Source organism: Orycteropus afer, unplaced genomic scaffold (genome assembly GCF_000298275.1).
Source record: "Orycteropus afer afer isolate SDZICR_OR568_19922 unplaced genomic scaffold, OryAfe1.0 scaffold00626, whole genome shotgun sequence".
Lineage (NCBI taxonomy): Eukaryota > Metazoa > Chordata > Mammalia > Tubulidentata > Orycteropodidae > Orycteropus > Orycteropus afer.
Window position 1 is genome coordinate 69,292 of NW_006922213.1, and position 16,472 is coordinate 85,763.

Consider the following 16,472-nt stretch of genomic DNA (forward strand, 5'->3'; position numbering starts at 1 on the left):
GGCCTACAATCAACACCAATGGAAGCAGCAGTTAAGACATCAGACAACGTATTGCACTGGGCAAATTTGCTGCAAAAGACCTCTTTCAAGAGCTGAAGAGCAAAGATGTCTCTGTGAAGATTAAGGTGTACCTATCCAAGCCATGGTATTTTCAATCACCTCATATGCATGTGAGAGCTAGATAATGAATAAGAAGACTGAAGAAGAGTTGATGCTTTGAGTTGTGGTGCTGGCAAAGAATACTGAAAGTATAATGGACTGCTAAAATACCTAACAAGTATGTCCTGGAAGAGGTACAGCTGGAATGCTCTTGGAAGTGAGAATGGACAGACTTCATCTCACCTACTTTGGTCATGTTGTCAGAAGGGATCATTCCTTGGCGAAGGATATCATGTTTGGTAAAGTGGAAGGTCAATGAAAGGTCCTCAACAAGATGAAATGACACAGTGGCTGCAATGATGGGGTCAGGTATAGCAAGGATCATGAGGCTGGCACAGGACCAGGCACTGTTTCATTCTGTTGTACATAGGGTCACTATGAGTCAGAGACAACTTGATGGCACCTAACAACAACAATAATACATTATGTATTTTACTTCTTTTGAAGTTGCTATTGTTGTTTCTCATGAAGGTAAGATTCTGTCTATGTTGTTAAACGATGTATCCTCAGAATTTAGAACACTTGCCTGGCACATAATGATTGTTCACAAATATTTGTTGAATGAATAAATGAATGAATATTGAGAGATTCCACTCATCATATAAATGTGGGTCACTCATTCTAGTTTCCCTATGAGATATAAAGTAATCAATTGAGACAAAATCATACTCCTTACTGTCACTGGAGGCTTCTGAGTTAGAGAATGACTTTTATTGAAGCAAAGAATGTGAAGGAATATGCTAAATTTGTGAAATGAAATTGAGTGTTGGGCTAAGGGAAAAAGAGAATAAGTGAATCCAACCACATACTGAAATTTAAAAAAAAAAAAAGTAAGGCTACCCTCCAAGAAAGAGAATCAGACTTTAAAAAATGTTCATATTTCTATAATTTCTATAAATTAATCACAACTCTGAATTTTGTTCACTTATCAGTCAAATGCCTTAGGCACTGTCCCACGAGAGCTCCTATCTGTCTTTCACCATTTGCCTGTCTGCTTGTTTTACGGTGGTAGTTTGCATGTTGTTGTGATCCTGGAAATTATACATTCAAGCAGGGTCACTAATCGTGGACAGGTTTCAGCAGATCTTTTAGACTAAGGCAAACTAGGAAGAAGGGCCTGATGGTGTATTTCTCAGTTAATTTGTGCCACTCTAACAGAAATACCACAAATGGGATGACTTTAACAAACAAGAGTTTATTCTCTTACAATTTTGGAGACTCGAAGTCCAAGTTCAAAGTGGCAAAGTCTAGGGGCTGGGTAAAAGCCCCTTGACCTTGCGCTTCAGCTCTGCCACTTGCTGCTGGCCCACTGAAGCTAGAGGTATCTCTTTACTCAGGCCGCTGCTGGCTGCTGAGGCTCACAAACCCAATATCAACAAGTAAAATGGCACAGTCCCAAAATTATCAAACCACATGGCAGGTTAATAATTCAAGTCCCAAGTTCTGCAGACAACATGGCAGGCTGCTGAACAGCTACATGCAGGATTCAAGCATGTCAAAAGGTGCAGGTAATACCCAAAGCTTCTCTTTATATACTGGAAGCAGACCACATCCCTAAAGCAGCTACTTAGCTGCTTGGGGCATATTCTACCATGGAGTCGATTGTCAGTTTCATCATGGGGAATAACTACCACCAGCTGCTCAGCCACTCAAAACCAGGCCCAGCCAAGTTGACACATAACCTTAACTGGAGCATTGTACTTCTAAAAAACTGGCCTGTGGAAACCTTATGAATAGCAGTGGAATACTGTCTGATATAGTGTCAGATATAGTATCTGATAAAGAGCTTTGGTAGCACTGTGGTTCAAGTATTAAGGTGCTAACCAAAAGATCAGAGTTCAAACCCACAAGCTTCTATACAAGCAAAGATGAAGTAGTCTGCTTCCATAAAACATTTGTACCTTGGAAACCCTATAGGGTAGTTCTACTCTGTCCTACAGAGTTGCTGAGTCAGAATTGACTGGATGGCAGAGTGGTTTTCCTTTTAGGCTTTTGAGGTTCTTGAAAATGAGCCCCTCAGGTTGGAAGGCACTCAAAATACAGCTGGGGTAAAGTTTTTCTCCTCTAACTAGTCTATGTTAATCACTTGGATGGAGTTAAGCTTTCATGGTCTTCATTTGCTGATTGGCAGACTCAAAATGAGAAGAAACAGCTGCAAATATTCATTAGTAATTGAAATGTGGAAGGTATGAAGTATGAATCTAGGAAAACTGGAAGTTATCAAAAATAAAATGGAACATATAAAGATCTATATCCTAGGCATTAATGTGCTAAAATGAATTGGTGTTGGTCACTTTGAATCAGACAATCATATGGTCTACTGCACCAGGAATGAAAAATTAAAGAAGAATGGTGTTGCATTCATCATCAAAAAGAACATTTCAAGATCTATTCTGAAGAACCATGTTGTCAGTGATAGGATAATATTCATATGCCTACAAGGAAGGCCAGTTAATATGACTATTATTCATTTTAAGCACCAACCATTAATGACAAAGATGAAGAAATTGAAGATTTTTACTGACTTCTGCAATCTGAAATTAAGCAAACATGAAATTAAGATGCACTGATAATTACTGGCTATTGGAATGTGAAAGTTGGAAACAAAGAAAGATCAGTATTTAGAAAATATGGCTTTGGTGTTGAAAATGACATGGAGAGTAGAACAGCTAAAGTGAATGGAAGAAATGATGAAGTAAATGACCTTGACAGAAGATATCAACGGGAGGGTCGAGATAACAAAGTATTGTAATGAAATGTTCAAAGACCATGAGTTAGAACACCAAAAGAGAAGAACATGTGTAGAATTTCTCAAGCTGAAAGGAGTGAAAAAAAATTAAAGCCTTGAGTTGCAATATTGAAAGATACTATGGGTAAAATATGAATGACACAGGAAGCATCAATAGAAGATGGAAGGAATACACAATCACTGTACTAAAAAGAATTGACATTCAACCATTTCAGGAGGTAGCATATGATCAAGAACCAATGGTACTGGAGGAAGAAGTCAAAGCTGCATTGAAGACATTAGTGAAAAACAAAGCTCCAGGAATTGATAGAATACCAATTGAAATATTTCAACAAACAGACACAGCACTGGAGGTTTTCATCCATCTATGTTAAGAAATTTGGAAAAGAGCTACCTGGCCAAATGACTGTAAGAGATCCATATTTGTGTCCATACCAAAGAAAATTGACCCACAGTGTGTGGAAATTTTCTGACAATATCATTAATATCACACACAAGTAAAATTTTGCTGAAGAGAAATCAAAAGCAGTGGCAGAGTACAGGAAAATGCCAGAAATTCAAGCTGGATTCAGAAGAGGGCATGGAATAAGGGATATCATTGCTGATATCAGATGGATCTTGGTTTCACAGAGAATACAAGAAAGATGTTTACCTGTGTTGTATTGACTATGCAAAACCTTCAGTTGTGTGGTCATAACAAATTATGGATATCATTGCAAAGAATGGGAATTTCAGAACACTTAATCATGCACATGAGAAGCATACGTAGTCCAAGAGGCAGTCTTAACATGGAGATACTGCATAGTTTAAAATCAGGAAAGGTGTGCATCACAGTTCATCCTTTCACTGTACTTATTTAAATGTGCATGCTGAGGAAATAATCCAAAAAGCTGGACTATATGAAGAGGAATGTGGCATGAGGATTGGAGTAAGACTCATTAATAACTTGTGATATGTAGATGATAAAACTTGCTTGCTGAAAGTAAAGATGACTTGAAGTATTTATTGATAAAGATCAAAGACTACAGCATTCAGTATCAATTATAGCTTAACATGAAGAAAACAAAAATCCTCACAACTGCACCAATAAGCAACATCAAGGTAAATGGAGAACAGATTGAAGTTGTCAAGGATTTCATTTTACTTGGATCCACAATCAATGCCCATGGAAGCAGCACTAAAGAAATCAAACAAGGTATTGCATCATGCAAATCTGCTGCAAAAGACTTCTTTTAAAGTGTTAAAGAGCAAAGATGTCACTTTGAAGGCTAAGGTGTGCCTGACCCAAGCTATGGTATTTTCAGTTGTCTCATATGCACGCAAAACCTGGGCAACGAATAAGGAAGAACGAAGAAGAACAGATGCATTTGAACTATGGTGTTGGTGCAAAATATACCACGGACTGTCAGAAGAACTAACAAATCAGTCTTGGAAGAAGTATAACCAGAATGTTTCTTAGAAGGATGGTGAGACTCCATCTGCGGTGCAATGAATTACTTGGTATGGCTTTTCTAGCCCTGGTCTTTGGATTAGTGGGTGGGACCATGCAAATAAGGTATATAGAACTCTGATGTCGGGATTGGTTAGTTTTGTCACTCTGCCAGGCTTAAAATACTCTGATGTCGGGATTGGTTAGTTTTGTCACTCTGCCAGGCTTAAAATAAGCCCTCCTAAAGGCAGAGAGGAGATCTCACTGCCATCATGAGAGAAGAGCTGAAAGTGAAGTGGAGCACATCCTTGGACCTGAGATCCTTGAACTAGACCTCCTTGGCTGAGAGGCACCCCAGCAGAGAGACATCCTAGAGGAGAGACACCCTGGCAGGGAGACAGTGGCAGTGGAACCAAGAGGCACAAGACAGAGCGGCAGGCTTACCTGATCCACAGAGGCAGAGGCCAGGACAAGAGGGCCAGAGAAGAGTGTCTGAAGGCACAGCAGAGGAGAGACTGTCCTGATCAAAGAATTGTATCCTGAGCACCTTCCTGAACCTGATTTGTAGCCTGTTAATTCCCTAGTAAGACTCATAATTGTGAGTATTGTCTGTGAGTTCTGGGTGGCTACTGCAATGAATCATTGAACCCAGCCAAGAAATAGTGAGTACCGTGGGGAAAGGGGAACGGTTAGTGTCAAAGTTGGTAAAAAGGGTAGAGGGTGACAGCATGCCTGGCCTCAAAGGAATAAGCCTTGGGCTGTTGATGGTGATTCTGTCTTCCTCTTAAGAAGTTAGAGGAGGTCAGAAGATGCTGCCTTCATGTTCTTTTTTTGGACCATCTTACATACTTTGGATATGTTATCAGCAGACATCAATCCCTGGAGAAGGACATCATGCTTGGTAAAGTTAGAGGATCAGCAAAAAGGAGGAAGACCCTCAACAAGATGGGTGGCTGAAGCAATGGGCTCAAACATAGCAACAATTGTGAGGATGGTGCAGGACCAGGCAGCACTTCTTTCTGCTATGAGGTGGAACTGACTCAACGACACCAAACAACAATCTATCTTCCTGTGCAACCTTCAAACATACAAACCAAAAAGGTCAAAAATCAACTGTTGTTGTTGTTATTATTTGCCGTAGAGTTGGACCTGACTCATGGCGACCCCTCCTTGGGTTTCTCTATGGAAGGAGATTGCCCAACCTTCCTTCCGAGGAGAGGCTGGTAGATTTAAACTGCCAGCCTTCTGGTTAGCAGTCAAGTGCCTTAGGCACTACACTACCAGAGCTCCTTAAAACAACTAAATAGAAAATGATGCATAACATATCTTGAATCAAAGGAAATACTCTAAGACATAGGGGAAATTGAGGCTTTTAAAGGATAGGAGAAAAACCATATTGGATTACTAGAGCCTTACAATGAAGGAAGACAAGAATTCAGGAACTGAGGAATAACTTTCTATACCCAGCCACTCCTCAGAAAGAAGGTTGGACAATCTACTTCCATAATGATTCCTGGAGGAGAGACACCCAGGAAACCAAGGAAACCAAATGAGGGGTCGCTATGAGTTTGATCTGACTCCATGGCCATGAGTTTGATTTTTGGAGTAAGCATAAGGTAAAAAGAGTGATAGCAGAGAGAAAAGGCAGGCACTGAGGCTCTCGGTGGAAGTGCTGAAACAAGAACATTCCAACTGTGACAGAAAATGCAGTATCACTCCCCCTCCCTCTCCATCATCTCTCAACCCAAGCATTTGCTTAATCTGGCTAATTTTTGCACTTTAGAGATGTTCTCAAATCAGTGTTTTCTGCCCAATCCTCATAACCACTACCCTAGTTCAATGCCTCAGTGTTTCCCACAGGAACACAGTAATCACCATTCCATTTTGTCTCCAGGATCACTCCTTCCAATCCATCATCTCACAGTCCCAGGGCAAATCAGACCATTCTATTCTCCAGTGCAAAACCCTTGCTTCAGGAGCTCCTCTCCAGCCTACTTGAATGATACCTATTCTCATTATATTTTCATATCATTTTCTAATGATGTGCACAAATGTTTACAATAAGGCCTACATGTGACAATGCCTATTTTATTCATGGTTGAATCCCAAACAACTATTACCTCAGTGTCTCTGCTCCACAAAGATTTAATATTTGTTCTTCGTAAATAAATAGAAGTGGAAAAATCAAGATATCAAACTGTATGCAGAATATAATCTTAATAATGCATACACAAAATATCAGAAAAATAATTTTTAAAATTTATGCTTATCCCTATTTACAGTATTTCAAGTTTGTTTATAGTTCCTTTTCCTTTACACCTGCTCTTTTTTTTTTCTTTTGAGGTTTTTCAAAATACCCACAATAATTTTTTTCTGATACTAAGAAATGAAAATATAAATAAAAACAACAGGGAATGGAGCAAAAACCGTACACCTGACAAATCAGACAGCAACGTGAGGCACAATAAAAATCCAAACTCACTGCCCACGAGTCAGGTCTGACTCATAGCAACCCCTCCTTGGGTTTCTGAGGCAGTATCTCTACAGAAGTTGATTGCCTAACCTTCCTTCTGGGGAGTGGCTGGTAGATTTGAACCACCAGTCTTCTGGTTAGCAGTCAAATGCCTTAGGCATTACGTCACCGGAGCTTCCCATGATGCACAATGAGAAGTACAAAATACCTTTTAAGCCACAGTAGATTGTTCCTGTGCTAGCTCCGCCTCTACCTTACCTCCTGCTGTTACACTGCTATCCAGCAGAGGCAGCAGTGCCAAGCTGTGCTTTGTACTTCGCATCTGTACTTGCTGCCTACTGGTACTTGCTGCCTACTCTCTCTTAACTCACTATTTCAGTATCGCCTATGTGGTAATTCGGTGTTCTTTCTATTTTTTCACTTCTAGGGCAAAATACAATTCTTGGCATACTGAAGTGTGTATTGAATGTTGATGGAGTAAATTAACAAATAAGACAGTGACCACTGAATTTAAGGCCCATTTCTTTCATTTACTATAAAATGGAGACACTAAACATACTTATGAGGACATTGGTGGTCCAGTGGTAGAATTGGTGCCTTCCATACAGAAGACCCTGGTTTGATTACCAGCCAAGGCACCTCAAGTATGGCTATTGCTTGTCTGTCAGTGGTGGCTTGTGTGTGTTGCTATCATGCTGAAAAGCCTTCAGCAGAGCTTCTGACTTAAATGGACTATGAAGAAAAGCTTGGAGATCTGCTTCTGAAAAGCAGTTAATGAAAACCATATACATCATAACAATTTGATCTGCGATTGATTATGGGAATGGTTCAGGACCAGGCAGCAGTTAGTTCTGTCGTACACAGGGTTGCCATAAGTCAGGGGCTCATATGACAACAGCTAACAGCAATCATACTTACCTCAGATTGATTTGCGTGTTGGAAGAGAAAATATGTATAAAACATGTCTAGCACATAATAAAGAAGTTCTGATGGCGTAGTGGTTAGGGTATTTGGCTGCTCATCAAAAGGTCAGTGGTTCAAACCCACTAGTCACTCCACAGAAGAAAGATGCAGCAATTTGCTTCTGTAAAGATTTATAGCCTTGGAAACCCAGTGGGGGTTGCTATGAGTCGGGATCAACTTGATGTCAATGAGATTTTCTTTTTATGAGCACATGACAAACACTTAATAAACAAAAGTAGTTATTAATTCTTATCAACGTGACCATACACAAGTTGTTTGGCTCCTTAGCTACAATCACCTTAAATTGTGGATAATTCCTGCCAACTTTACTGGCTTGATCATAGGAACTAATGAGATACTAAGAGCTCAAAGCAGTTTGGGAAACAAATCACTAGACAAACACATATATCGATCATGATGGTGATTATGTGCTATTTTTTCTGTGACTCTTACCTACAATGCATTTATCCTTTAAGGTTATATTACCTTTGCTGATGTTTCAAACCATCCTACGAAACCATGCTCCTTGCAGAACTGGTCCATCTTGAGGCCATTGTTCATGAGCACATCTTTCCCCTGATCACATTTGTTGGCCAACAGAACTGCTGAAACTGGTTTGCCATTAGGGAGAGTTAACTTTGAGTCCAAATCACTTTTCCACTTTGTCACTGCTTCAAAAGTGGCTGGCCTGGTGACATCGAAGACAACAAATGCACCCATAGCTTCTCGGTAATAGACCCTTGTCATGTTTCCAAATCTTTCTTGACCTGTCACCAAAAAGAAATACAAATTAACAACTTATACAACTCTAAACTAAATCATAGACTGGCACCTCAAGAGGCCTCCAGGATGAACAGCTTACTCAATAAAGTGTTCCATTGCTAATCCTTAAAGAGTGAGCTAAGCCTACAATTTTTATGTTCAGGAGGGAATTTATTAATTTACCAAATATTTATTTAGAAATTTCAGCATGTAATATTATAGACCCGTGCTGTCTAGTATATTATCCACTAGCTACATGTGATTATTTAAATTTAATTTTAAATTTATTAAAATGAAACAACATTTGAAATTAAGTTCCTCAGTCAAACTGGCTAACTGCATCTCAAATGCTCAAAAATCACATGGGACTAGAGGCTACTGCATTGCAGAGTGCCAATATAGAACATTTCCACTATTACAGTAAGTTTTATGTGACAGTGTTGTCTTAGACTTGGGATACAATGATCAAAACATGAGACTTTTGCCTTATGAAGCTTACATCTTAGTAGGAAGACAGATGATAAAAAATAAACATAACAAATTAGTAAATTACATAATATGTTAAAAGGGTATCCACAATCTATTCCAAAATCTACTCTACTCACTGTCGTTGAGTCGGATCCAACTCATAGTGACCCCTCCTTGGGTTCCTGAGGCAGTATCACTGAAGAAATAGATTGCCCAAACTTTCTTCGGAGGAGTGGGTTTGAACCACCAGTCTTCTGATTAGCAGTCAAATGCCTTAGGTACTACACCACCAGAGCTCCCAAAAGCTACTCCAATCAAGGGGAATAATATTACTTAACATGCATTTTATGTTTACTAACCACCAGAGATGTGAGTATTAATTGCACCTTCCTGTCATTTTTCAAATGAGAAAATTGAGGCTTAGGGAGGCTAAGTAACTTGTTAAAATTATACAGATGGCAAGTTTGGGAAGTGCAGATTCAAACCTGACCTGTTTGAATTCACAATCAATGCCCATTTTTCGCCATTACATGCTCTCAACTACTAAACTAGGCTTGTACTATCTCTCCTTCAGGCTTATGTACCAGGAGTGTCTCATTCAATTCAATTCAACACATATTTATTGGACATCTACTATGTTAGTGACAGTTGCTGGTCTAGACGTCCAGAATAAAACAATGAACTAAATCTCCACCCTTAAGTAGTCTATAATCTATTGGACAAGGAAGCCCTCTGTTACTTAAAAAAAAAAAAAAAGGATTGGAGTTTTTTAATCAGTTTTGCTCTGATGCTTAATTTTCTAATGAATATTAGAAATATTGGCAGTTTCTTAGACACTCTAAGCTTTACCATCCTCACCTGAAAAATAGTAATAATAATATGTACCTCACAGAGTGGTCCTGTGGCTGAAACTAATTAACATATGTAAAGCACTCAGTACTGTACCTTAGAACTATTTAGTACTAAAGTTTTCTTTCCCTTTCCCTCTCACTGCCATGGAGTCATTTCCGACTCATAATCATCCCCCTTTGGGTTTCTGAGGTGGTATATTTATGGAAGTAGATTTCCTAATCTTCTTAGCAGTGGCTGGTGGGTTTAAACTGCCAGCCTTCTGGTTAGCAGTCAAATGCCTTAGGCACTGCGCCACCAGCTCCCTTATTTAAAAATATGAAGGACATTATAACTTATGTACTGAAATCAGAATTCCAGACCAGAGTTTACGGTGAAAAATTGTAAGTATTTCAGATAATCAAAAAAAGTGAGCAAAATCCTTTTTCTTCTAGCTCAGTCTACCAGTGGTTGCTGAAAACAGTAGCTAATGAAGACTGGGCTCATATTTTTTGAAACAAAAACCCTTAAAGTATGTAACCAGCCAAACCCTTTTTAATCTGATTTGAGAATTTATTTATATTAAGATTCTTATAAAGTTATATAAATTAAAACAGGTTAGGTCACCTCAGACCCAAGGAGGGGTCGCTCTGAGTTGGGTACGACTCAATGGCATATAACAACAACAACAACAAGACGCTGTAGGTTAACTTACCTCAAAGAACACTTCAAACTTTATACTTAATTTTGAGCTCAAGGTTATTTTCTAGATTTGTTATAATCACAGTTCCATTAGCACTTCAGGTTCAAGAAGAGAATAATCCCTGAACATTTAGTGAAAACAGATGATGTTCAAAGGCTCCTAGTCCTGGGGAACTAACAACCCTAGATGCTCATGTGTTCATTGGGCTCGAGTGTGTATATTGAGCAATGAAAAGAAGAGCATTTTGTTAGAATCACCACATGATAATCCTAAAGACATTTCTTACACGAGTCATACCCCAAAAGTACTTCTTTTTCCATAGTCATCCAGTCAATGAAGAAACTTATAAAACACTTTTCATATGACATAAAACCCACAGATGAACTTCCATTTTTCCTAAATGAGCTTCAAATTTCTTTCCCTTTTTTTTTTTTTTTTTTTAATATGTGCTACAAACACTGATCTTCTTTGATAATGCTCAGGGTAGCCATGACATTTCCGGAAAACAGGGGAAAAAGGGCCTCTGTGATCATTCAGGATTCTGAAGGCCTCTAGGCTTTTTAAGGATGTCTTATGATCCCTTTCAGGGTACTAATCAGATGAAAGGCAAAGTCATGGGTTATTTAATAATCTGATTGTCCAGAGGTTCATAACCAAAAGAACCAAACCTGTTGCCACTGAGTGAATTCTGATTCATAGCGACCCTGTAGGACAGAGTAGAAATACCTGATAGGGTTTCCAAGGCTGTAATCTTTATGGAAGGAGACTAAATATCTTTCTCCTGTGGAGTAGCTGGTGGGTTTGAACCACTGACCTTTTGGTGAGCAGCCTAATGTCTTAACCACTACACCACCAGAGCTCCTTTATACCTTCACAGGGGTCCACGAAGGAAACTGTGTTTTTGTTTGAATTTAGGAGTATATGTGTGTCAGATCAGAAACAAGTAAAAGAAAGCTCATTTCTAGAAAGAAAAGACCTTTGTATATCAAGGTCACTGGGCCAGCAGACTGAAAGTTTGTATTTTGGGTATTCTGGCCGGGGTCACATTCAGATCAAGGCATTACCAGCACTCACATTTTATCTTTATTTTGTCAGCTGACAGCCCTCGCTGCTATGTCTTATTAAAAAAAGTAATAATAATAGACAACCATATGACTCGTAGTACATGTCTACACATGGGCAGAGAGCTGAGGAAATTTACTTTAAAAAAAATAATTATTTATTTTTGGAAATTTACTTTAAAAAAATAAAAACAGACTATGTTAAAAAAGTCTTTGAAGTTAGATCATTCATTTAACATATTTATTGAATAACTAATAAATTTCAGGTGTTGTTCTCTGTGCCTGCAAATGCATGTTTTGTACCACTGAGGAATTTCTAACCTAATGATCATATTGGATGCCTGAAATGAAAATGATCCAATTCACCACGTAGGTCACCACCTTTCTTAGCCTCTAAAGACTCACTCCATAGCTGTAGATGTGGCTCATGATTTATCTTCGAAGGGCACTAAATGAGAAAGCAATCAACTGAATCACAAAAGTTAATATGGCTTCAATAATGATCAAACAACTTTGTGGCAGAAGGCAATGAATTGAAAGGTTGAAAGACATGGGTCTGTAACTATGGTTACCATTGCAGCTTTGAGCAAATATGTTTCTCTCCCTGAGACTCAGTTTTCTCACTTGGCTAAGGCATTTGACTGCTAACCAGAAGTAGGTGGTTCAAACCCACCAGCCACTCTGCAGAAGGAAGATGAAGTAATCTACTTCCATAAAGTTTTACTGCCTTGGAAATCCAATGAGGGTTGCTACGAGTCAGAATCAACTCAATGGCAGTGGGTTTGGTTTTGGCTTTTAAAATGCTAGTTAGTCTGGCTGGTCTTTAAGGTGCCTTCCTGCTCTCACTCTTTTGGCTCTATGAAGAAACATTAAATCCTTGGCCCTCTGTCCCAACAGCTTGAAATGTATATTTGGTGCCATGGATTTCTAGCTAAAAATACACACAGGCAATACAGCCATAACGTGCACTTAATGATATTTTCACCTGGTAATTAGTATTATATAGATGCTCTCAGGGGATATAGCAAACTAGTGATGTTTCTAGTCAGATATAAAAACAGCAGGAGGAAGCAGGTCAGGTTTTCCATTAAACTGGGCACTTTATGTCCCTAACAGCTAGCTCTGTGATCTCAGGGCAGTCATTTTACCATTCTGAGTTTCAGTTTTCTCTCGGCAAAATAAGGAAACAGGATTGGATACTCTAAAGTAAATTCATTATTGCTTTGTGCAACTCCCTTTAGTCAATCACATACCTCCCAACTTTAATATGAAGGCATCCAATTTTTCCCCTTCTACTCCTATAGTATTCAATCTGGTTCACATTGCCATCATCCACATGGCACTCAGAGTGCTACTTTCAAGTGATCTTCCAATGGTTTCCTCACTCACACATCCGAGAGTCTCTAACCTCTTGTCAACATTTATCCTTCAGATATGGCTCTTGATTCTGTCCTTCCTTCCATCCAGTTCAGGCCCTCAGTGGTCCATACCTGGCCCCTGACAGTTCCCTAACTCTTAAAAATGTAAATCTTATCACTATGCTCTGTTGCTTTAGCATATCTTACAGGATTAGAAAGAAAGCTACCTGAATTAGAGCTATACATGAGGTTGTTTGCTTTGTCTCCAATCACCATTCCAAACCCTCTTATCATTCCCTGCATTGGGCTTTATGTTCTCCTAAACAAAACCGACATTATGCCCTAGATTTTCTTGCACTTTTACATCTCTATTTCCTCATCTGGAATGCTATCCTCATCTTTCCTCCCATTCTGTTCAGTCAAATCCTATGCATCCTTTAATTGTGCCCTGAAATGTCACCACATTTATGCAGTTTCTGGTCCTTCCAGCTGGAAGCAATAACTCCCTTGTTCACAACTCTGCACATTTTCTTTTTCCTACACCATTCACACTTATCATGCTATGTATTCATGCATTGGTCTCCATCATGGCATTGTAAAACCTGATGCCTAGCTCTCTATCTTTTGAATATAGTAAGAGATCAACAAACTATAGTGGAAATAAACTGAAATTAAGGTTCCTTCTACACTACAATACCCTGGCATACAAGGTTTCCTCCAGTTTTTAAGGGCCCATCTGACTCTCATGCAGTGGTTCTGAAGTAGTTTCATTTTCTCTCTTTACTATTTTGCCTACTCCCAAAACTGGTGGTGACAGAAAGGTGTCAATTTACCACCACTTTTCCAAGTCATCTAGATATATGTGCCAGCAATAAATTTGTGTTATCTTCTTCTCTACCACTTGTCTGTCAGTTTGTCATAGTGTGGTGGCTTACATGTTACTATCATGCCTGAAGTTATGGCACCAGTATTTCAAATATCAGCAAGGTCACCAATGGAGACAGGTTTCAGTTGGACCTATAGACTAAGATCAGGAGGAAAGGCCTGAAGATCCACTTCCAATATTAAGCAGTGAAAAGCTCATGGTTCACAATAGAACATGGTCTAACTCATTTTCTTTGGAAATATTATCAGGAGAGATCAATCACTAGAGGAAGACATCTTGTTTGGTAAAGTACAAGGCCTTTGAGGGCAAAGGAGACCCCTTGTGAGAAATTTCTACAGCACCCTTCATAAGCACCATGGTCTGTACACAGTGAGCATTCAATAAGGCTTCCTTGCTGATAAGGGAATAATCTCTAATTTCTTACCCTCTCCCAACAGGTTCATGGAGACTTACCAAGTCCTTTAGAATCTTTCTCTGTCCTACCTGTTGCATTAATCTCTTTCTTTCCACTCCCACTGAAATCACTCTAGTCAGGACTTTCACATCTCCTATCACCGCATTCAATCATTGGACAACAACAACAAAAAGTATGTTTATTTTCCAGGCACTATTCTAGCCACTAAGAATTAAAATAAAATAAAATAAAATAAAAATCCTTGCCTTCACGAAGTTGACATTCTAATCAAAAGGGGTAAATAATAAAATAATTAAGCTAAAGGATAGGTAGTATAATGTTAACTGTTAAAATGTTCTATGGATGAAAATAAAGCAGGAAAGGTGAATAGGGCATGCTGAAAGTGGGGGCAAAATTAAACAGGGCATATAGTAAAGGCTTCACTGAGAGGTACTGTCTGAACAAAGACCAAATAGATTTATATGGGTAATGCATATGGATACTTAGAGGGAGACAGTTTCAAGCAGAGGGTACAGAGGTGAAAAGATTTTTGAGGCATCGTATCTGGCAAGAGTTTGGAGAACAACCAGGAGATTGAGGTGGCTGGAGAAAGCTAATAAAGGGAAAATAAAGTAGAATGAAACAGAAAGATCACTTGGTCTTGGGCCATTAAGTTGCCCTTTATTCTGAGTGTGAGAGGAAAGTACTGAAGGATTTTGTTGTTGTTGTTGTTAGGTGCCATCGAGTCATCTCTGACTCATAGTGACCCTATGCACAGCAGAACGAAACACTGCTCAGTCTTGTGCCAGCCTTATGATCCCTGCTATACCTGAGCCCATTGTTGCAGCCACTGTGCCTATCCATCTCGTTGAAGGCCTTCCCCTTCTTTGCTGACCCTTCACTTTACCAAGCATGATATTCTTCTTCATGGATTTTGAGTATAAAAGAAACATTAACTGTCAAGAGTAAAAGGACAACTGTGGCTGCTTCACTGAGAAGTGACTTAGTAAGTCAAGATCAGAAGCAGGGAGACCAATTAGGAGTCTGTTGCAATAATCCAGATAAGAGAAGACAATGATTTTTCTGGTGGTAGTGATGAAGGTGGTAAAGAGTGGATGGTTTCTGGATACATTTGGAAGTAGAGCAGATAGCTGGCATATAGAGGATGACACTCTTCAAGTGATTCCAGGGTTTTGGTCTGAAAACCTAATTCTGAATTTGCCACTAGCTAAGATCAAGAGACTTTGGGAAGTTCCAGTTTTGTTGGGTCATCAGGAGTTGTGATACATTAAGTTTGAGATGTCTGCTAGAGTCTATGAGTCTGAACTTCCAAGGTGGAAGTCAGGGCTGGAGATAACTTGTACCTTAATTTCTGCACAACTCTTCCAGATTCACCTTCCCAAAGTCCTGTTTCACCTTACCACTTCACAAAGCATCATCAGATGGTCCATTACTGCCTACAACCAAACACCTGTTGCCACCAAGTTGACTCCAATTCATAGGGAGTGGGGGGTGGGGATGGTCCATGTGAGTCAGTAGAGAACTGTATTCCATAGGGTTTTCAAAGGCTGGGTTTTTGGAAGTAGATCACCAGAACTTTATTCTGAGAAGCCTCTGGGTGGACTCAAACCTCCAACCTTTCAGTTCACAGCAGAGCACGTTAACCATTTCCACCATCCAAGGACTCCTTAATGCCTATAAAACCAAACCAAACGCACTACCATGGTGTTGGTTCCACTCATAGCAACTCTATAGCACAGGGCAGAACTGCCCCACAGGGTTTCCAAGGCTGGCTGGTGGTTCAAACCCACCAGCCACTCCTCAGAAGGAAGGCTGGGCAATCTACTTCGTAGAGATACCTCCTCGGAAATCCAAGGAGGGGTTGCTATGAGTTGGATCTGACTCGAAGGCAGTGAGGTTTTTTTGTTTTTTTGTTTTTCATCTTTATAGAAACAGACTGCGTTATCTTTCTCTTATGGAACAGCCGGTGGGTTTGAACCATGTACCTTTGCTTAGTAGCTGAATGCTTTAACTACAATGCTGCACCTTTACTGCCTATGTTGTTGTTGTTGTTATGTGCCGTTGAATCGGACCTGACTCACAGCGACCCCTCCTTGGGTTGCTGAGGCAGTATCACTACAGAAGTAGATTGTCCAACCTTCCTTCCAAGGAGTGGCTGGTGGGTTTGAACTGCCAGCCTTCTGGTTAGCAGTCAAATGTGTTAGGCACTATGCTACCT

At 39.6% G+C, this 16,472-nt stretch overlaps 1 protein-coding gene across 1 annotated transcript in view; it reads right to left on the reverse strand.

The window, feature by feature from the left end:
• Positions 1-8,259: 8,259 nt before the first annotated feature.
• The window catches only part of RAB38 (RAB38, member RAS oncogene family), a gene marked incomplete at its 3' end in the record, with an annotated part of 32,744 nt that continues 24,531 nt past the window's right edge, over positions 8,260-16,472 (reverse strand). The window contains exon 2 of the mRNA XM_007956488.1: positions 8,260-8,540. Within this exon, the coding sequence (XP_007954679.1) occupies positions 8,260-8,540 (281 nt within the window). The remainder of the gene's footprint in view (positions 8,541-16,472) is intronic.